The sequence below is a fragment of the Puma concolor genome, chromosome D1, assembly GCF_028749965.1.
Source record: "Puma concolor isolate L17-30 chromosome D1, mPumCon1.1.hap2, whole genome shotgun sequence".
In the NCBI taxonomy this organism is placed as follows: Eukaryota; Metazoa; Chordata; class Mammalia; order Carnivora; family Felidae; genus Puma; species Puma concolor.
The window spans coordinates 115,064,112-115,088,069 of NC_141676.1; the positions used below are offsets into that span (position 1 = coordinate 115,064,112).

The window sequence follows — 23,958 nt, forward strand, 5'->3', positions numbered from 1 at the left end:
AAGAGAAATAAACTGCCTTCACCTGTGCCCCAAGGACTATGAGGGAAAGTGCGTATCAAAATTTGGTAGTAACTGTGGAGTGGTGAGTGTATATGTAGGACTCTCTCCTCAAAAAATAAGTGTCACAGTTGGAACTTTAACATTAGTTTGTATGCGCGACTTTGGAGGTTCTAATGAACTTCAAGAGGATAATTTAATTTGTATAGTTCCAGACTAGAGGTATCTCAAAGTATTTGAAGGGTGCATGATGCTGACCCAACCTAAACCAAACCCTAAGCCTACATTCTAAACTGAATGGTTCAATACGTTTTAATTCCAGGCTACAAATATAGCTCCTTTGTAAGTCATGTTACCAAAATAATTACATGTCACGGCTTAACAAAAACCCAAATACTATATAAGTAAATAAGGCACTGCCATCAAATTATCATATACAATGTAGAGAAGAATCAAATCCACAAAAACTTCAGATATAGGAATAACCACAACAAACCATAAAGCAATTATGGTAAATGTTTCTAGAACTGACAGAGATTCTTAAAATAAACAACAAGAACATCTGGAAAAGAAACAAACTTTTAAAAATTAAAAATTATTGGGGTGCCTGGGTGGCTCAGTCAGTTAAGCCTCCAACTTCAGCTCAGGTCATGATCTCATGGTTCATGGGTTCGAGCCCTGCATCAGGCTCTGTTTTGAGAGCCTGGAGCCTGCTTCAGATTCTGTGTCTCCTTCTCTCTCTGTCCCTCCCCTGCTCGTGCTCTGTCTCTCTCTCAATAATAAATAAGCATTAAAAAATGTTATTAAATAAAAACAGGAAGGGTTAAAATGTGAAACTTCCATACTAGATTACATCTGGCTGAGTAAAGAGGGAGTGGACCGGAAGACACATGTGTAGAGTTTATTAAGAATGTATCACAAGGACACCAGGAAGTGGGAAACAAGAGAACTAAGACATACGGTGAGTAAAGAGAAGAGGGTGGGCCGACTCCTGACTCAGCTTCCAGAAGAGGAGGAGTAGAGCAGAGTGAAGAGTCCAACTGACCTTGCCCACAGATGAACAGGAGCAATCTAAATTCAAAAGCCCATTAAATCTTAAGCAAGATTTCAAAATGAATGAATTAAAGAGAGAAAGAAAACAAATCCATGCTGAGTCTCAGTAAGACTGCAGAAAACCAAGGCAAAGAGATCTTAAAAGCAGTATGAAAGTAAACATAAATCAAAGGAGCAAAAATGGACTTCTTAGCAGCAAAAGCAGAGAGCAGAAAAGAGCAGAATCATCTCACTGTACCTTCAATATAATGAGACAGTAACTGTTAATATGGAAAAATAAACATTTGAAAACAGAGGACGGGCGCCTGGTGGCTCAGTTGGTTGAATGTCCAACTTCGGCTCAGGTCATGATCTCGCAGTTTGTGAGTTCGGGCCCCGCATCGGGCTCTGTGCTGACAGCTCGGAGCCCGGAGCCTGCTTCGGATTCTGTGTCTCCCTCTCTGCCCCTCCCCTGCTCATGCTCGGTCTCTCTCTCAGAAGTAAACAAACATTTAAAAAATATATAAAAACAGAGGATACATTAAAGGCATTTTCAGAGAAATAAGGATGCAAAGAGTTTCCCACCAAAGGACTCCTGTGACTTCAGGAAGAAGGGGAGGACACTCACCCGAAATGTCCTGGAGGCAGGAAGGAGTACAGGACAGTGAAGGCATGGGACCCGGTCAGAACGAGCATGAAGTGGAAACAACAGCCAAGACTGAAACACGTAACAGTAACTCCATATGAGGCTGGGGTTGTGTATAATGTCCTCAGCTTCTTCAATTGTCTTCCATATAAGTAAATATATTTACATTAACTTTGATGAGCTAAGTTGGTACGATAAACTATCTAGGATGCCACTAAAAAGGTAGAAAGCATGTACAATTTGTAAACTGTGAGAGAAAGATATCAGAGAAAACAATCAGCCCAAAGGAAGATTAACAAAGGAATGAAAAGAAAAATACAAGACATAATAATACGAAGTAATCCAAAGTAATATTAAATAGATGAAATGATCCACTTAAAGATCACAAAAAGACCACCTATGGGCTCTTTGTAAGATGCACACATATAAAAAGGTCCAAAAGCTGAGAATAGAAGTATGAAATAAGATAGAGCTAACCAAGAATAATTAAAAGAAGGTTCATGCAGATTTACTAATATCAGAAGAAAAACACTTTAAGAGTTACAGAAAATTACTTTGCAATGATTAAGTTTAACCTATCAAGAGATAGTGTTCTGATTTTACATAACTCAAAAAGTGACAGTAAAAAACCATTTTATAAATGTATGAGTCGTGAACAAAACACTTAAAAAACTTAATTTTGGGGTGCCTGGGTGGCTCAGTCGGTTAAGCGATTAACTTCAGTGCGGTCAGTTCAAGCCCCATATGGGGTTTTGTGCTGATGGCTCAGAGCCTGGAGCCTGCTTCAGATTCTGTGACTCCCTCTCTCTCTGCCCCTTCCCTGCTCATGATCTTTCTCTCTCAAAAATAAACATTAAAGAAAAAGTTTAAAAACTTAACATAATTTCAACATGGCAGTCAACCACAGCAGAACATGTATTCTTTTCAAAGATAACACAAAAAAAATGTTTCATAATGATATAATGGGCCATAAAGCAAGTCTCAACAAGTTTCAAAGATGCGTGTCATAGGACAGCATTCTCTGATCACAAAGGGTAGAAATCTGCGACTAAAAGTAACCAGGAAAGCCACTTATGAATAAAAACGCATGAAAGAAGTAGAAGTCATAACACAACTTAGAAACTGTTTAAAAGTGAGTAGCAATGAAAACATAAAAGTAAAAATTTGAGGGGTACAGTTGCAAGAGTGTTTAAATTAGGAATAGGAGGAGGGGGATCACTGAAGCAAACACCCAGTCAAGAAGCAAACACAACAGAAGGAAGAACAAACGAAGAGCACGCCTGGCTTGTGGAAGGGAGGTTGTTTCTCAGCTCCCATCCGCCCACTTTGCTTTTCTTCCTGTAGCTCTGTGATGCCCAGGCTGAGACTCCCGCAAATTGAGGGTTTCTTGCCAGCTGAGGCCCCATGAGGTTCAGCCACGTGGAATTTGCAGAGGAGAAGGGAAAACCCAGGGGCTTCTCCTGGGGGTGCTTCCGGCACCAGTCCTACAGCACCCCCAGCAACAGAGGTTCCAGCACTTCTGAGGGGGCAGCGCCCTCCTGCACCTGAGTCCCTGCCGGTCCATGGGCCCCTCCATGGGGCTCTGCCTGCCATTCACCCCAGACTCCTCCCTGCTGTCCCCCAGCCCAAACAAAAGGTGGTTGCTTCTTGCAAACATGTGCTTCCAACTCTTCCTTTTTGTCTTTTCTGGCCATGCAACGTATGTATAACCAATTCCCTTGTATTAAATCATCTGTTGAAATACCTAGTGTGTTTTCTACTGTGCTGTCTGCAATGGGACAGAGAGAATCTAAGTTAATGTAAGCTACACATTCCTTGTTGTCAAAAGGAGTGAAACCTGTCCGGGTCTGGGGGAAGGAGAGTGGGAGTGGTGGTGGGTAAAGCTTTACTAAGAATTAAATTCCAAAGGACATCTTTCACCTGGAGAATCAATGAGACAGGAGATCATACTTGCTGAAGTTTAGATGTTTTAGGAAGAAAAAAAAAAGCCACAAAACAAAATAGCTCTAAGTACAACTGCGAAATGTTTTTATCCAACAAAGGTATATATTATAGATATATTCCCTACCTTAAATTTTCTAAAACTAGGACATAGTCATCATATTTTATAGAATTTCACCTTAATTAAAAGGGAAGAAAGTCGAAAAGCAGTCTGAGAAGAAATAATATATTTAAAAGATAATTTTAGTTTAAGAATATAAGAAAGTACTAGTCTTACTGTTTATTCTAGAATTCTCTATTTTACTTTAGTTGCAATGCACTATTTTAAAATTAAGCTATTGGGCCTAAAAGATTAATTTGACAAACATACAATCTACCATCTGAAAAAAGAAATAGTAAAATAGTTACCAGATCAACAGGTTCAATTATTGTTCAGAAAAAATTCCATCACCTATTTTTTTCCCCAACAATTCTCCCAGCCTAAAAGAGGCAGTTTTCTGTGTACCTCTTATCATGTGGGTAATCTCAGTGAGAGGTCTTGGGAGTTCTCAAGCTATGTAAAGGAGATGTAAATTGGTCAGAATGTCAGTAATTCTCATCAGTTGTCACCATCAACCAGGTATTAAAAATTGATGAGAGGTAGCTCACGCATAATAAAAATTTCAAAGCATGAAATGATCTTTCAAATGCAAGCATGCATAATATTGAATGAAACTGGCTTCTCTGTTATACTTTTCAGTATTTTGCTCATTAAATTGTTTTTCAAGTTACTATTTTTAGCAGAAATCCTAAAAATGTCACAAAATAAGAGAGGATACTAAATTATGCATCTGAACTATTTAAAAAATGATGTGACATAAATTAATGATTAACAAACTGATGCTGAAAGTTACAATTACATATTTATATGCATTTTCTCCTGAAATAGATATAATGACTAATACAGTCACTAAAAATTTAGAGATTCCACTTCAAGCATGAAAGACTAAATTAAGAAAAGATCTTGAATACGGCCATGGTATCAGGACCATTAGGGCTTGTTATACTAAGTTTTACAAAGCTACAAATCTTTAAAGAACTGAGAACAAAAAAGTTTAATGTCTGAAGAGTTCATGCTTTCCAAACTGTTCACATCCATTTTTTATTAGATCGGCACCAGAGTCCTACAGGGATGGATTCTACTTGGGAGATGTCTTGGACGCGTTTCTCTTGCTCCGCGCTCGCGTTGCCACAGCACTGGCGAATGACGTGTACCCACTGCAACCCGGTCCTGCAGAAGAGTCCTGACTGTCCATCCAGTCACTCTGCTCCAAGCATTCCTGTCCCTCATGGGTCAGACTAACAGACATGGCACACTCTTCCATCTCTCTGCGACACCACACCTTGTCTTTAACCGAGAGGATTTCTCGCCCGTCGTGTAACATTCCCTGGCTTCCTTTCAGCAGAATTAAGCATTCCTTCACCTGGGCTCCCCCAAAACATTGTAATACCTCTATTTCTGAGTATTATTATCAAATCTTAATAAACCATAGCACATAGCATCTAAGAGAAACATCAATACTTGATGAATGAAAAATGAGTTAATGCATGAATGCAGAGAAGAGGTTGACGTCCCTTTTTAAGAAAAAGCTAACATAGAGTCCAGAAGTGATTCAATTAATGTCTCCTGGCTATTTAATGGGAAAAGATTAGGACCTGGGTGACTCCCTTATAATTACTTTTCAAAAAATTATTATTATTGCTTAGATATAGTTAACCTTTAAGTTTAGCTAGTAATTAACCATAACCTCATAGAAATAATGATGAAAAACTAAAAAAGGAATGTAGTACTAAGTTGTTGCATTTGAAACATTTATATGCATAAATTTCAAAACTCTTACAAAACAGAATTCCTATTCCTAAGGGCCACATCTTAATCTGCCTGGTTTAAAATACGACCTTCATGAGAATTGTTGTGCAAGTTATAAATTAGTATTGGGAAACATGGAGAGGGAAAGGAGTAAAATGCAGGGATCTTATCTGGCCATCACTGGTGGCTGGCATGGCGAGCCTATTCAAGGATATGGAAACAGCCCTCGGAAACTCCTCATACACAAATCTGAGGTGGTTTGTGCACACAGCACTCAGGTCTGCTAGAGTGTGAAAGAAGCTTAGAAGTAAGGTTGGATATGGAGCCATGTGGTGAAAAATTCTTTTTCCCTTAGTAAAATTAATGTGATAATAATAAGAAATATGATTTCAGAAAGTATCTATTAGAAGGAGAGTCAAATCTGGAGTTTTCTGTTATCCATATGAGAGAACAGAAGTCTAAATTATGACAATAAATTCAGGAAAGAAACGGAAGAGATAAAAAACAAATTGTAGCAGAATGAAGTGTAAGATACTCGCTACATTAATATGGCCACTATGAGTTTAACATAATGGTAATTTTGAAATAATCTATATTTATCTTACAAACAAAAATCAGAATGAAATTTTAAAAGTTACGCTTGTTTCCAGACAGGAGAGCAAACTATGTCCCACCTGCGAATCCTGTCTTGGACACAACAAGAGAACACTACACCAGAAGATGGGACCCTGAGAATGGGAACATCTGGGAGACCCTTGTAAACAGTAGGGTACGGGGACCCACGGCTGAAGAGGGCTGGGCCCCAGGCTGGGGTGAGGCAAGGGAGAATTCAGGGTTGCTGACTTTACCACCGCCCTGAATGGATCACTGTCCAACACGTCACCACTTCAGGGCTAAAAACAGCAATATAAAGCCACAGTCATGGATAGCAAGGTAGTTGATATGACACAGCATGTAGTCCAGCTGGTGTTGGAAATGGAGCTAAACAGGTTCCAGTACAAAGGCTCAGATTATCAAACAAACAGATACAAACAAATCCACACCTGTTTATACTATGGTAAAACGTAAGGATGTAAGAGACAGAACATTCTTAGAGGAAAAATATTAATCAGTTACAAAGAAATAAGAATTGGATTAACAGTGAACTCCCTCAGTAAAAAGTCCTAATAACCTTATACGTAAAGGAGCTAGAAAAAGAAGAACAAACAATTCCAAAATCAATAGAGGGAAGAAAATATAAGATGAGAACAGACATAAATGATATAGAAACTAACAAAACAATAGATCAATGAAACCAGGAGGTGGTTCTTTGAAAACTCTTAGCCAGACTCCTCAAAAAAGAGAGAGAGAGAGAGAGAGACGCACACAAAGGACTCAAAACCAGAAATGAAACAGGAGTAGTAACAACTGACAGCACAGAAATACAAAGGATTATAAAAGAATATTATGAAAAATTATATGCCAACAAATTGGACAACTCAGAAGAAATGGATAAAGTTCTAGAAACACATAACCTCCTAAAATTGAAGCAGGAAGAAATAGAAAATTTGAACAGACCGATTACCAGCAGTGAAACTGAATCAGTAATCAAAAAATTCCCAACAAACAAAAGTCCAGGACGAGATGGCTTCACACATCAATTCTACCAAACATTTAAAGAAGAGTTAATACCTCTTCTTCTCCAACTACTACAAAAAATAGAAAAGGAAGAAAAATTTCCACATTCATTCTATGAGCCCAGCATGACCCTGACACCAAATCCAGATAAAGACAAGAAAAATAAGAACTATAGGCCCATAACTCTGATGAGCATCAATATAAAAATCCTCAACAAAGTATTAGCAAACTGAATCCAATTCCACATTAAAAAAATCATTCACCACAACCAAGGAGCATTTATTCCTGGGATGCAAGACTGGTTCAGTATTTACAAATCAATCAACATGATACACCACATCAACAAGACAAAGGGTAAAAACCACATGATCCTTTCAATAGATGCAGAAAAAGCATCTGACAAAGTACAACATCCGTCCATGATAAAAACCCTCAAGGAAGCAGGTTTAGAGGGAAAATACCTCCACATAATAAAGGCCTTACATAAGAACATGCACAGGTAACACCGTACTCAAGGGTGAACAACTGAGAGCTTTTAGCCTACGTTCAGGAAGAAGACAAGGATGCCCACTCTCACCACTTCTATTCAATACACTACTGGAAGTCAGTCACAGCATTCAGACAAGAAAAAGAAATAAAAGGCATCTGACTTCATAAGGAAGAAATAAACTTCCGCTATGTGCAGACGATACGATACCATATGTAGAAAACCCAAAGGATGCCACCAAAAAAACTACTCAATAAATGAATTCAATAAGGTTGCAGGATAAGAAATCATAGAGAAATCAGGTGCAATTCTCTACGCTAACAATGAAGTAACAGAAAGAGAAATGAAGAAAACAGTGCCGTTTACAAGCGTACCAAAAATAACCAAATACCTAGGAATAAACTTAGCCAAGAAGGTCAACGACCTGTACTGTGAAAACCGGAAAGCAATGATGAAAGACACTGAGGATGGCACGGGAAGGAAAAAGGAAAAACATCCCGTGCTCACGGATTCAAAGAACAAACACTGTTAACGTGTGCAAACTACCCAAGGCAACAGACTGTGAGGTCTGTTTCTAGTCTTGGTAGCATGCTTGTGCTCTCTCTCGCTTGCTCTCTCTCTTTCTGTGGTGCACACACACACACCCCTAACAACTTGAAATTGCTATCCAGCATGGCTGAGATACCCCATTGATCCTGTCTTCGTAATGGAAAGTGGTCCTTATGCTCGATCCAGACAGACCTTGAGCAATGTCGAACACGCCTGTCTCTCCCACACCCACCCATCTGATGCCACCTGAGAGGACGCTGACTCTCCCGCAGCTCCCAGTGCCAGGACTACATTTCACACAAAAGAAAGTTCACACACGCTTAGTGCCTATGCACTTATAGATGTGAGTGCTGGCCAACCATTCTCAGTGATGTCTCACATTCAAGTTCACTTCACAAAGCAGAAGTCATTTGTTCTTCCCTGCTTCTGTTGCAGTTTATGATAAAACCAGTTCATGATTCATAAAGGCTGCAAATTAACCCAAAATGCATGGTCATTTTCTACTTCCTTCTTTCTTTAGTTTCAAACAACGTAAACATCACTCAGAAAGCTAAATCCAAACATAATACAAACATAATCCCAAAATTATAAAATACAATTTCTTTGTAAAATCAAGCCTTCTGACGGAAAAAGGCAGTCAAATTTCCCTGTATAATAAAGGACTGTGGCACTAAATGCATTTAACTTCCCACACTTCCCCTCCTGGTTATTAATTTAAAGGAAAGCAAAGGCTGGTTTAAGAATAGTAACTCTCCTGTGAACCAGTACAAAGAACGGATCAGGACCATGACTCCATATCAGGAATACGAGCAAGGTGATTCCTTGTACGGCCAGGGCAGAGGGGAGCACGGCGCAGGACACCAGGGCATGAAGCGCTGTCCCTGCTAGACGCCCCTCACACTGACTGTGTCAAGCTTCACCAGTGGGGCGATCCGAATGGAAGCAGTGATCCCAGTCAGCTGGGGGCAGTGCTTCCTGGGATTCCTGATGGTCCCCATGTGTTGAGAATGTCATAGCAACTCAAAATCACAATACTGTAAGGTTTGAGGATTTTGAATTTTTAGAAGCTTTTAACCTTTTTCATAGGTTCTGAAATTAGCTCTATTTGACATCCCTCATTTTAAAAGGTTAGACCTGAGATAGAGGCATTTTTACACTAACACTAAACTGATGGACTGTATAGTTTTGTTTTTGAATTCGAAAGAATAAATCCCTATTCAATAAGAACAGGAACCACAATATGCTAACGACTGCCTCGTGAGCAACTACTCTATCATCTACCATAACTACCCTACAATACAAAACTAAGTGGGTTCCAGCCGATGAACTGTTTCTCCTCAGCACTGTCAGTTCTGTGAAACATACCACCTTCACCAGCAGGTGCTGACTTTACAGAAAGAGGAAAGACAAGGCAAGCAGCGAACACAGTGACGTACAGCAGGTACAGGGGATGACCTGGCACGTCACCAGGATATGACAATCACATGGGTCACCCCACTTCTTGGGCTGATCTGCTTCTGTTACTATTATGTCCCCACCTCCTTCCAGGACAGTGGTGTACATAAGAGGCAGATCGACACAGAATTCTACCATCAGGGAAAATTTGGGGATAAAACTGGAAAAAAAGGACAGGGAGAAAAAAGGGGGCCCGATCCGAATACTGTTCCAGTACTAACCTGGTTTAGTTTCTTCCAGAGATTGAGGACAGGGGACAGTTCGTTAGACCAGATTTCTCTATCAAATTTGCAACCAGCTGTTACTGATCTGCCCAAGATCCTCAACTGTGAAATAACCTAAAATAAAAACATAATAAGCAGAAAAAATTGAAAAGAGAGAAATAGTATGGGTCCAAAAATAGCTATATTTGTTTTATAAAAATAGAGGCTAAATATAAACAAGTTTTAATCCCATTATCTCTATTCAATTGCCTTAACATGTAACTGATTTACTTAAGCAGTTAAAAAATAAAGAAAAATATATTTCGTTTGATTGACTCAACTTTATAATTTCAACATGCTGATTGATTAAAGATCGTTTTTCTGAAAAGAGGCAATGGTAGGAAAGATAGTAAATAGCATACCACACTACATCAAAGAGCAAAACAATTTTAAGTAATTATTTGTTGGTACAAATCATTACAAACCCAAGTTTTCGTGCTCTGTATTAACGTTAAGTTGCCACGTAAACGTTTCCTCTGCACGAAGACTCTAATGAAAGACGCACGGACAGGGGGGCGGGGTGCAAACCAGGCGAGGTACACAGTGCTTCCCACTGGGGGCGCCCCTTCCGCGACTTTCTGCTGATCCCCATCGAAATCCACTCACACACATTTCCTAACACCGTGCTCTGTGACGTGGGCTTCGGCAACGATAACTGACTTGCTACTTCTCCAGCAACGAGGCAGAGGTAATGAGGGTACTGATACCGGGCTGGAGGTATCGGGGTGGGTACAAAATCAGTGCGGTATCTGCGGGCTGCTCTTTACAAGCACTTCAACCCAATGTCAAAATTATGCTCTCAGTGCTTCTCTGACATAAAATAAACCCAAAACGAGAGGCATGTGTTTTCCAAAGCTACTATTTTTAACACCAACCTTTGCAGCATGCTGACTACATTTGTTTTATTTTTTGAAAAATAAAAGATGTAGATTGCAAGATTCGAAAGATGTAGATTGTTTTTCCTTTTTGAACAGATTGGGCTATATTTCATATTTGTTGGATGCTTGTATTAGTAAAGTTCTTAACAAAATAAGGGCCATAAATCTTTCAAAATCAACACACTACTCAATTGTTAAACATCCACCATCATGCTGTAAAACTCAAGTTACTTCTAGAGCTTTTGATTGATTCTCCCATCTTGAAAAAATCATGGTGATTCAGGGTTTCATTTTCTTTGTTTTTCTGATAAATTATTTTCATTTGCTCTAGCTGAACCCTACAACAGCAGCTAATTCATCAACTTTGCCACACCACAAAACACCGTTAGTTGGTAGTCAGAAGAAGTGCTATTTTAACTCTGGTAACATTCGCTATCACTTATTTGTATTTTAAATTTGTCAAACAAGCCAGAAAACAAATAAGGATGCAAAGGGATGTCTAAAGGAAAAGAGATGCAAACTTTTTTACAAGATGCTAAAAACTATTTTAAGAATAAAATACTTGCCAGCTCAAAAGGCCATGCTTTCTGTCCTAGAAAAACAATATGTGAGGTTTGCTTTTCCTAATAACACTATGATAATATACTATATTCTTTAACAAACAGATTAATAAAAAGAGAGTTCAAATACATAATGATATATTTTTACCATGAGAATAGACCTATAACTTAGAATTGTGGACCATCTTTTGTTTTTACAAAATCTCACATATTTATCTTTTTAAAAAGCACAGGTAATAAAATCTTCCCATTATTTACATTTTATTTTTTTTTTTTTAATTTTTTTTTTTTTCAACGTTTATTTATTTTTGGGACAGAGAGAGACAGAGCATGAACGGGCGAGGGGCAGAGAGAGAGGGAGACACAGAATCGGAAACAGGCTCCAGGCTCTGAGCCATCAGCCCAGAGCCTGACGCGGGGCTCAAACTCACGGACCGCGAGATCGTGACCTGGCTGAAGTCGGACGCTTAACCGACTGCGCCACCCAGGCGCCCCCCCATTATTTACATTTTAAACCAATTAAAAACTACTTTAGGGATGCCTGGGTGGCTCAGTTGGTTGAGTGTCAGACTTTGCCTCAGGTGATGACCTCACGGTTTGTGAGTTCAAACCCCGCGTCAGGCTCTGTGCTGACAGCTCGGAGCCTGGAGCCTGCTTCGGATTCTGTGTCTTCCTCTCTCTCTGCCCCTCCCCTGGCTTGCACTCCTCTGTCTCCCAAAAATAAATAAATATTTTTAAAAAAGTACTTTATTTGCTAACACTCCATTAAAATGGTGTCAAACAGGGTGGGATTCTCCACAAACAACACATTTACTTTGTTGTTCGTTTTGCCTTCTCTTGGCATAAAATGCTTCCCTGGCTTTCCTTTCCTTCCCTTGTCTTCTCTGTGGCTGACTTTGTCCAGTACTAATGTTACACTGACAGACTGCTTACATTTTCTAAGTCACCTCTGGTGTCATCCTTCTTGGAATGAGAGGGAATACAATATTTGAAAACAAACACTCTCAATTTACAGATGAGAAAATGGACTTTCAGAGAAACTGAACAGATTACATATTTATTTCCAGGGATGCGTCAGACGAAACACCTGGAGAAATCCTGTAACACAGCATGTGTAAAACCACAATTACACAACAGAATCAACAAAAAACCTTTTAAGATTTATGACTGAAGTACCTGGAACATTAAGGGAAGTCTGTATTTTTACCATTAAGTATTTTATTTTAATCCAGTGTGGCTAGTGCAGCGTTCTCACAGTCTCATGCATACAATACCGTGATTCCACGCCCCCGAGTGAACCATGGTGGTGCAGCTCATCTAGACCTATGCATCCAGAAGGCAGCATCTGCCCTGTGACATCGGCCCCTCCGAAAGGGCCTGGAGCTTGCGTTGCTGATTTACTTGCTATTATGCGTGACTTTCAGATTGACAGAAAAGTTGCACAAATAGTACAGAGAACTCCCTTCAGAGACTTCACCGTGCCCCCCTACGTCAGCATCTTACAATCAGTGCACAATGATCAAAACCAGGAAACTAACAAAGGCACAGTACTACCAACTAAGCTATTACAAGCCCTATTTCAACCTCACCAATTTTTCCACGAATGTCCTTTTTCTGTTTGAGGAGAATCTGGGATCGTATTGAGTTGTAATTTATCTGTAGTCCCACCCAAAACAATGAAAGTCAAGGAAAGGCTTTCATACCCTTGACACTTGTAAGCCATACTGGTCAATCACTCTGTAAAATGTCCCCTATGTGAGTCCAGTTCCTAAGGGTCAGAGTTCCAACGTTAAGACCTAGAAACCCAGATTGGAATGACTGGGACACACGGTTTGCTCCACCACGGCTTCGGGCTGACAGTGTGGGCTGCTGGAAACACCATCATCACGAACATTCCACACATCAACACCATCAAACTTCAGTGAATGAGACGCTGGAAGAAAATTACAGCAGCAAAGGCTTATGTTTAAAAAGACACAAAGTTTAAAACTGAGCCAAACTTAAATAACAAAGTTGAAAATGGAGATGGAAGTAAAAGGAGAAAAAAATATTTAATGAAAAGACAACTGATAGAAAAGAGAGCAGATAAAAAACCAAAAGTCACGGGCACCTGGATGTCTCAGTCAGTTACGTGTCTGACTCTTGATTTCGGCTCAGGTCATGATCTCATAGTTTTGAGTTCTAGCTCTGTATCGCGCTCTACACTGACAACAGGGAACCTGTTTGGGATTCCCCCCCTCTCTCTCTCTGCCCCTCCCCTGCTCATGCTCTCTCTCTTGAAAAAAAAAAAAAGTTTACTGAAAGGACTAATAAAATCATGAGATTTCTGAGTATACTGGGTGATATAAGATAAAGATAAAATGAGTTAAAAGTTTATTTTAAAAATACAATTTAAAAAAAAAATTTAATGTTTATTTTTTGAGAGAGAGAGAGAGAGAGAGAGAGAGCAAGTGAGTGGGGGAGGGGCAGAGAGAGAGGAAGACACAGAATCTGAAACAGGCTCCAGGCTCTGAGCTGTCAGCCCAGAGCCTGATGTGGGACTTGAACTCACTGACGATGAGATCATGACCTGAGCCGAAGTTGGACGCTTAACTAACTGACTGAGCCACCCAGGTGCCCCTTAAAATCCAATTTTATTTTTTATTTTATTTATTTTTTTTTTTTAATTTTTTTTTCAACATTTATTTATTTTTGGGACAGAGAGAGAGACAGAGCATGAACGGGGGAGGGGCAGAGAGAGAGGGAGACACAGAATCTGAAACAGGCTCCAGGCTCTGAGCTGTCAGCCCAGAGCCTGATGTGGGACTTGAACTCACTGACGATGAGATCATGACCTGAGCCGAAGTTGGACGCTTAACTAACTGACTGAGCCACCCAGGTGCCCCTTAAAATCCAATTTTATTTTTTATTTTATTTTATTTTTTTTTTTAATTTTTTTTTTCAACATTTATTTATTTTTGGGACAGAGAGAGAGACAGAGCATGAACGGGGGAGGGGCAGAGAGAGAGGGAGACACAGAATCTGAAACAGGCTCCAGGCTCCGAGCCATCAGCCCAGAGCCCGACGCGGGGCTCGAACTCACGGACCGCGAGATCGTGACCTGGCTGAAGTCGGGTGCTTAACCGACTGTGCCACCCAGGCGCCCCTAAAATCCAATTTTAAAAAGAATATAATTACAGATACAGGAGTGACTAAAAGACATTAATGAGATTATTTTGAAGAGTTTTATGCCATAAAAAGTTACAAATTTGGCCAACAGAAATTCCTAGGAATATATAAACTAATAAAAGAGCCCCAAGAAATAACAGCAAAACTAAATCAGGGCATAGTTTAAAAAATTAAATGAAAAGTCGGGGCGCCTGGGTGGCGCAGTCGGTTAAGCGTCCCGACTTCAGCCAGGTCACGATCTCTCGGTCCGTGAGTTCGAGCCCCGCGTCGGGCTCTGGGCTGATGGCTCAGAGCCTGAAGCCTGTTTCCGATTCTGTGTCTCCCTCTCTCTCTGCCCCTCCCCCGTTCATGCTCTGTCTCTCTCTATCCCAAAAAAAAATAAATAAACGTTGAAAAAAAAAATTAAATGAAAAGTTAAAAACCACCGTCTTAACCGCAGACACCAGCAGTTCACTTGAGGGATCTGACGTCACAGGAGCTCAGATCGCACACGAACCCCTCAGGGACTAGAAACGAGGCAGCGATCCTCGAGTCAAGTAACAGAGACTAGGAAAAACACTACCAGAAATAAAAGATGTTCAAGGATCAATTTTAATCCTGAACACAGACACAAATAAATATCAATCAACCTCTAAAAAAGACACACGACAATTCTGAACGGATGGTTTAATCACAGGAAATATAATTCACCACATAAACGGAGGAGAGGAAAAACTGGAATCCGCAATGGAAATCCTCTGCTCTGCCTGCTCCTAGAGGGTCTGCCCCACCACCTGTAAGCCGGCTCATCTGCCGACATGCTTTGCCTAACAGGCTGCAGCAGAAGCGACATGTGACTTCCAAAGCCTTCACTTGAAGAAAACTAGCAGTTCCCGCTCTGGCCTTGGGGCCCCGAAACAGCACACCAGCCTCTGGGAGAGGAAACCAAATGTCCCCAGCCGGGAGCCAGGGTCATCTGCACACATGACTAGGCTGCCTCGGGCCTCCCAGCCCCGTCAGCCCCGCGGATGTGGGCAGCCTCGTGTGCAATGCCAAAGATGGACGCGGAGAAATTACGCAGCCTCCCCTCAGAATCCTAAAAAAAGTCACGCAATAAATATGACTGTTTCAAGTCACAAAGTTTTGGGATGGCTGGCTGTGCAGCGAAGACTAACGGAATCATCAAGAAAAGCAGAAAACTCCTTGAACCCATGTTGTGGGTTGAGTGTCTGCACTCCCAGCGAAATTCAGAGTTAAGTTCGCGTCCCCAGCATTTGGAGATGGGCCTCTAAGGAAGCAGTTAAGGCTAAATGAAGTCCCATGCGTGGGGTTCTGAGCTGATAGTGCCAGTCTCCGCAGAAGAAGGGACAGCAGAGAGCTCTCAATCGACCTCGGTCTGTCTGCAAACATGCAAAGAGGAAAAGCCATGCGAGGCCACAGTGAGAAGACTGCCATCTACAAGCACTAGAAACTGAACATACCAGCCCTTTCATCTCAGACTCCCAGCCTCCAGGACCATGAAAAAATACATTTTGTAGTTTCAGCTGCCCTGTCTGTGGTAGATGGCCGCAGCTTGGGACAGCTCGACTGAATACTTTCAACCTGACGATGATGCCAACGTGATACATCCTACCTCGGTAGGAACCACGTATCGAATTCTGATCTTCTCCTGGGCTCTGGACAGGCACCACAATGCTCTCTCACAAGGCTGGCGGCAGTGTGGTAAACAAAGGTATCACAAGAGTGAACAACGGACACACTCACAACTGTTGTGTTCTTCAGTGTCAGAACAGGACTCAGTGATTACACGGCACATTCAACACCTTATTAACAATAGGTTTCGCATTAGAAGACTGCCTGACGGTAGGCTCATGTAAGTGTTCTGAGCATGCTTAACAGAGGTGAGGGAAGCCATGATGTTACTAGATCAGGTGTATCACACGCATCCCACTTTACAATACTGTCAGCTCATGAGGGGTTGGCCAAGATGTTACATCACACCGTAAGCCAAGAAAGATCTGTGTTTTGTTAAAATAGCCCAAGCAGATTAATGCAGCCTTAAAAATGGTATCCACAAAACACAGCAAGTATTAAAATCTATAATCAAATGTTAGAAACCCTTTAAAATCAGAGCAAGACAGGAATGTTGGCTATCATGACTTTTATTCAATAATGCACACAGGGATCTAGCTACCCCAAGAAACAAGAAAAGGCAGTTAAATGTGGAGAGACTGGTAAAGAAAAAAAAGCTTGAATCATTTTCCCAGACAATACAATTTAGCAAAAAATGAAGTAACTTATAATGTTTTCACATATATTATATTCATGCTATATACACTATATATTTTTCTATTTGTAGTTGAAATAAATAGAAATTTATTACATAATAATACTTTTTAACTTCAGCTCAAGTATTATGTCTTTTATCAACAGTAACTGGGGAACCCTTAAAATGTTCCTCAGTCAGTACTCTCACCCCCGCCCCTAAGATCTTCACACTCCCGCGGGGTGCATCCCCAGTGCAACAGGGTGTAACAAGCCTTGCTCAACTCCCACATGCCGCAGAAAGGAAGCAGTCACTCACACGTGAGAATGGGCTCTGGAAGAACATCGGAAGTTTATCTTTATGTTAATAAGAAGGAAAAAACCGTCCTCTACGTCTCTCACGTCTTTCAATAAAAATATTTATGCTGCTCACACACAAGACCAAACTGTGATTTGTGAGATGAGATTTCACTCAAGATCAAAAAGGAAATGTACATTCACTCCACCATGTTAAGAACTCATATCACCATTTTTTCAAGGCAATATATTGAAAGCCTGAAATTAAAATTTCAGGAGATCTCCTAGCTTATACAATCTAATTAAGCAAATTAGATATGAACTTCCCTTTCAACGAAGATGTTTCAATTTTACTGGGACTAGAAAAATATACCAGTTTTAAATACCAAGGTAGGAGGCTGAACACTCAATTATGAATAATACATAGTAATGTTTTATATACAACTTCGGACAAACATATTATGTTATATATACACATCCAAACACACAAATAAAAAAAAGTGTATTTGCAGCCTCTCAAATGAGTGGCAGCGTCACTTTAGTAAAGCCTCAAGCTGGACATAGGAACGCCCTTCAGGGAGCAAATGAATAAGCAAACTGTGGTACATCCATTCAGCAAGAAAATGGAACAGACTCCTGATACACACAACCAACATAATTATGCTGAACAACAAGCCAGACAGAGGGGCGTACTTAATTGTATAATACTTTTAAGTAAAACTCTAGAAAATGCACATGAATCTGCAAATGACAAAAGAGCAATCAGTAGTGGAAGGGGACAGGGGAGGGGGGACAGGAGGAAGAGACTCCAGCGTTACAGAAAACTTCAGGAGTGATGGGAATATTCATTATCTTCATGTTGTGAGGTTCTAACAGGTATATATATACATGTATGTGTGTGTGTGTGTGTGTGTGTGTGTGTGTGTATATATATATATGTATGTACGTAAAGCCTTATCAAATCATACCCTCTAAATGTGTTGATACTAAATATCAACTAACTTCAATAAAGCTGTAAAAACTGAAAAAAGGTAATTATTAAAACAACGTTAGCAGGACGTATTTCAAGATGGCAGGGTAGGAAAATCCTGAACTCAACTTGTCTCACAGACACAACAAATCTATGGCTACATATGGAATCATGTCCTTGGAAAAAGTTCTGAAAACTTGATGAACGGTGCCTCCTCAAACACAGGTTACAAGAGCTGCCTCAAGATGGGTAGAAGAGGTAGACATCCCTTGCTAAAAACCCCACAATCAGGAGGGACCTCCCCAGAGAAGTATTTCCTCCCCATGAGGCACCCAAACCTTGGGCCCTATACCAAAGACACAGCCCTGCAAATGTTGGGCTTTGGAAAGCAATGAATAGTTAAGAAGGAGAAACAGAAACATCTGGAACAGAAGACAGCTCCTGAAGAAGACACCCACCCCAGACCAAGTGCAAAAGCAGCAGTCTGAACAGCACCTAGATCACTGGTGAAGGAGACCTACTTGCTAACCTTAAATTGACAGCTGGAAAGACAGGGACAAGTTGGGACTCTTACTGGGGACAAAGCACTGTGGGCATCATTTCTGCAATCTCATTCCACCTTGCTAATGCCGACACTAGCAGGTGCAATTCTGGCAATCATTCTCTATCCTTCTAGCACTGCCAAGTGTGGTCCCAGCCGACTGTGCTACAGCTGCATAACAGTGACAGGGTAAGTGTCTTGCCCCTGGTAACACAGCCACATATCTAACAGCCAGGCAAGCACCTCACCCCCTCTCAATGTGGCCCTATCACAGCCATCTGGGGGCACGTGATTCCCCTCTCATTCTCCCCCATAGCCGTGGCCGATGGACAGCTCGGTGGGGGTCCCGCCCACCTAACACTGCAGCCAGGGTTCTACCACAGACTCCTCACCCCCGGAGTACGGGCCTTGGTGCCCATGGCAGAATGTGCACCTGGGATCCACAAATGATCTACATATGACCACTCCTTCAAGGATGGGACTTGAAGCTGTTTCACCTAGTACAGAGAAATACACACAGGCAAAATGAGGACATAGAGGAATACATTCCAAATGAAAAAGACAGAATTCCATAAAAAGAACTTAATGAAACAAAGCCAAATATATACCTGATACAGAAGTCAAATGGTCATAAGGATGATAAAGAACTCAAAGAATGGATGAAGACAGGAGACTTTCGACAAAGAGATAAAAAATCGGGGCGCCTGGGTGGCTCAGTCGGTTAAGCGTCCGACTTCAGCTCAGGTCACGATCTCGCGGTCCGTGAGTTCGAGCCCCGCGTCGGGCTCTGGGCTGATGGCTCAGAGCCTGGAGCCTGTTTCCGATTCTGTGTCTCCCTCTCTCTGCCCCTCCCCCGTTCATGCTCTCTCTCTGTCTCAAAAATAAATAAACGTTAAAAAAATTAAAAAAAGAGATAAAAAATATAAGAATACACCAAACACAAGTCACAGAGCTAAAGAATACAATAATTGCACTAGAAATACACTAGAGATGCTTAATGGCAGACTGGATAAAGCAAAAGAACACATCAGTGAACTGGAAGACAAAGCAACGGAATTCTCCCAGATAGAGCAACAAAGAGAAAAAGGAATTAAAAGAAGTGAATACATCTTAAATGTTGTGTAGGCCAACATCAAGCAGAATAATATCCACATTATAGGGATCTTAGAAGAAGAGAGTGATAAAGGGACAAAAAAAATTATCAGAAAAAATAAGGGGTGAAAACTTCCTAATCTGGGCAAGGGAATGGACAGAAAAGCCAGCAAAGTTCCAAATAAGATGAAACCAAAGAGATCTAGACCAAGACATATTATAATTAAAATGGTAAAAGTTAAGGATAAAGAGAGAGCCCTAAAGGAGCAAGGAAAAAAAAAAAAAACTTGTCACATACAAGGGAAACCCCATGAGGCTACCATCAATTTCTTCACATTAGCAGATGAGAGGGGCATGACACATTCAATGGTGCTAAAAGGAAAAAATCTTCCAACCAAGAATGTTCCACCTGGCAAGGTTATCATTAAGAATTGAATGAAAGAAAAAGAATTTTCTAGATAAGCAAAAGCTAAGAACTTCACTGCTAAACTGGATGTACAATAAATGTTAAAGAAATTTCTTTAAACTGAAAAGATGGCAGTAATTAGTAACGAAAAATATTAGAGTAATAATCTCAATGGAAAAATATATAGGTAGTGGATTAATCCACCCAACATTCAAACAAGATTTAATAACTATCCTTTTCAAACTCTTCCAAAACACTGAAGGGGAGTGAAAGTTTTTAAACACCCTTTGCAAGGCCAGTGTCAGCCTGGTAAGAAAAGCAGACAAGAACACTACAAAAAAATTACAGGTCATGGCCATATAGCTCAGTGGTAGAGCGATGGACTACAAAAAAATCACAGGCTAATATCACTAATAAACATAGATGCAAAAACCCTCAATAAAATGTTAACAGACAAAAAAAAGTTAACCAAACACAATAATACATTAAAAGGATGATAACTCATGATAAAGTGTGGTTTATTCCAGGAATGTAATGATGATTCAACGTCTGCAAATCCATGTGGTACATCACTTAACTAAAAGTTAAAAATCCTATTATCATCTCAATAGACGGAGAAAAAGCATTTAACAAAATTCAACATCTATATCTGGTTTAAAGAACTCTCAAGAGAGTGGGTAAAAAGGAAACATATGTCAATATAATAAAGCCCATATAGGACACTCCTACAGCTAACAACACACTCGATGAAAAAAAGATCAAAGCTTTTCCCCTAAGAACAGCAACAAGACAAGGATGCCCCCTATTGCCACTTTTATTTAACACAGCATTGGAAGACCTAGCCACAGCAATTAGGCAAGGAAAAAAAAAGTATCTAAATTGTAAAGTAGTAAAAGTGTCACTATTTGAACATAACAATACTATATACAGGAAGCTAAAGAATTAATGGAAAAACTGTTAGATCTGGTACATGAATTCAATAAAGTTGCAGGATACAAAATCAACATCCATAAATCTGTTGTGTTTCTAATACACAAATTACGTAACATCAGAAAGAGACATTATAATTTGATCAAAAAGAATAAAGTACCTAGGAATAAATATAATCAAGGAGGTGAAAATACACCATACACTGACAATGGGACAAATGAAAGAAACAGAAGACACAAATAAATGGAAAGACCTTCCATGCTCATGGATGGGTAGAACAAATGTTAAAAGGTCCACACCACCCAAAGCAATCTAAGGAATCAATACAATCTCTATATAAATTCCAGTGGCATTTTTCACATAACCAGAACAAACAGTCCTAAAACTTGTATGGAACCACAAATGACCCTGAACAGCCAAAGCAGTCTTGAAAAGAAGAATAACGCTGTAGGCAACATGCTCCCTTGTGGGGAATTCCCTGGGCTTGCACCAATGGGTTAACAAGGCATAAAGAATTACAAAGCCATGGGGTGCCCTCACCCAAGCCTGGGTAAACAAAATAAGATGCCCAGAATAAAGGAGGGACAGGCCAGAATAGAGAGGGAGGGGCAAAGGCCCCAGAATAGACAGGGGAGCAAAGGCACCCAATACAAAGGTATATGAGGTAAGCAAGATTAGGAATCAGGATGAAAATGCCCCCCAATTTAGTACTAGAGCAGAAATCTGCTTTCACAGGAGGAAAGGACCAAGTTAGATAAACAGGTAAATAGGGCTATAGACGACTGCGCTACGGGTGAAGCAGCCCAGAGCAGAGATGGTTAACAAAAGAAAAGGCGGCCTGTCAACCCTGAGGTTATCCCCCCTATCTGTCTCATCCCCTGGGCCAGCTAAGATACACAGACACGGCACCTCCTGCCTGCCGTTAATAACCATCTGCCCATCTGCCAGGTGCCAGGATTTTACATTGACCAAAACCCTAAACACCGTGTATCTTCAAAACCCTCCTTTTCTCTCGCATCCCCAAGTTAATGTTCCCAGTTTCTTTGTCTCTTTGTAAGCCTGTGTTTGTAAGCCTTCGTTTGTAAGCCTTCTGATCTTAATAAATACGGGACAAGGACCTTTATTAGGGGCTCTTGTTTTTTCCTGGATATTAGCCGTCTCTCTCTTTTAGTGTCCTGCTCTCTTGCTGGACAAGAGAGTACTTAAGACTTAGAGTCTACGACACTCCCTGATTTCAAACTATACCACCAAGTTGTAGTGATCAAAACAGTTTGGTACTGGCAAAAGTAGACTTATAGATCCATGGAAGAGAATGGAGAGACAAGAAGAGACCCACATGTATGTGGTTAATTAATTTACAACAAAGGAGGCAAGAATACCAAACGGAGAAAGGACAGTCTCTTCAGTAAATGGTGTTGGAAAATTAGACATCAAAATGGAAAATAATGAAATGACTTCTCTTATCCTCCACCCAACAAGTAACTAAAAATGGATTACAGACTTGAATTTAAAACGTGAAACCATCAAAGTCCTACAAGAAAACGTAGTTGGTAGGTTCCTCAACATTGGTCTTAGTGGTATTTTTTGAATCTGACAACCACAAAAGCAAACAAAAGCAAAAATAAACAGACGGGACCACATCAAACTAAAAAGCTTTTTTGCACAGTGAAGGAACCCATCAACAAACTGAAAAGGAACATACTGAATGGGAAGATATCTGCAAACCATATTATCTGATAAGGGGTCAGTATCCAAAATTTAGAAAGAACTCATAAAACTCAACACTGAAAACCAATGTGATTTAAAATTGGGCAGATGACCTGAATAGACCTTTGCCAAAGATGAACTACAGATGGCCAATAGACACATGAAAAGATGTTCAACATCACTCATCAGCAGGGAAATGCAAATCAAAACCACAATGAGATAGCACCTCACACCTACAAAACTTGCTATTACCAAAAAAAAATACATTGGTGAGGATGTGGAAAGAAGGGAATCCTCGTGTACTACTGGGGGAATGTACACGGGGGTGACCACTTGGGAAAACAGTATGGAGCTTCCTCAAAAAATGAGAAATAGAAGTACCATACGATCCAGTAATGCCATGTCTGGGTATCTCCTCAAACAAACTAAAAACAGTGATTTGAAAATGCACCTTTTCAAATGCACCTCTACATTCACTGCAGCATTATTTACAACAGCCAAGATACAGTAACAATGTAAGTGTCCACTGATAGATGGATGGCTAAAGATATGGTGAATAAATGTGTGCCTACTTTATATACATATAAGTATATATCATGATATATATGGAACATAATACATACATATAATGCAATACAAAGCCATGAAGAATGAGAGCTTGCCATGGAGACAACATGGATGTACCTTGAGGGTACTGTGCTAAAAGAATGACAAGTACTGTATGATTTCATATATATGTAGAATCTGAAAAAGAGAACAAAACCCAGACTCCTAGATGCAGAGAACAGAATGGTGGTTTCCAGAGAAGGTGAGGGTGGACAAAACTGGATGACAGCGATGAAGAGGCACAAACCTCCAGTGACAGTTACGTGCTAGGGGCATAATATACAGCATGGGATCTAACTATTGTGTGGCAGCAGATGGTAGCTAGACTTATGGTGATCGGTTCGCAATTACACAAAAGTCAAATCATTACACTGTACAAATGAAACAGGATATTGTATGCAATTACAATTTTTAAAAAATGTTAAGAAGTTCAGAGAATAACCAGGAAAGTGGAAAAGTGGTGTTTAGGGTCAGTACAAACAAACATTTGTTAAAAAAATTCCCTTGGGTCCCGTAACACCTAGTCCATATTGAATTTCCCTGATGGCCTCAACATTTGTTTCAGATTGCTTGAATCAGTACCCACAAAAGGTCATGCAGTTTTATGTATTTAAGTCCCTTTAACATAGACCAGTTTCTCTGAGCTTCTTTTTTTTTTGAATGTCATTAACAGGTTGATAAAACCGAGTCAGTTGTCCTGCAGAATGTCTCACATTCTGGATC

The 23,958-nt window shown here is 40.3% G+C and overlaps 1 protein-coding gene across 2 annotated transcripts in view; it reads right to left on the reverse strand.

Moving 5' to 3' along the window:
• The window catches only part of DYNC2H1 (dynein cytoplasmic 2 heavy chain 1), a 341,612-nt gene that overhangs the window by 96,433 nt on the left and 221,221 nt on the right, over nucleotides 1-23,958 (reverse strand). For both annotated transcript variants that reach the window (XM_086679269.1, XM_086679270.1), the window contains one exon: nucleotides 9,795-9,911. In XM_086679269.1, the coding sequence (XP_086535395.1) occupies nucleotides 9,795-9,911 (117 nt within the window). The remainder of the gene's footprint in view (nucleotides 1-9,794; nucleotides 9,912-23,958) is intronic.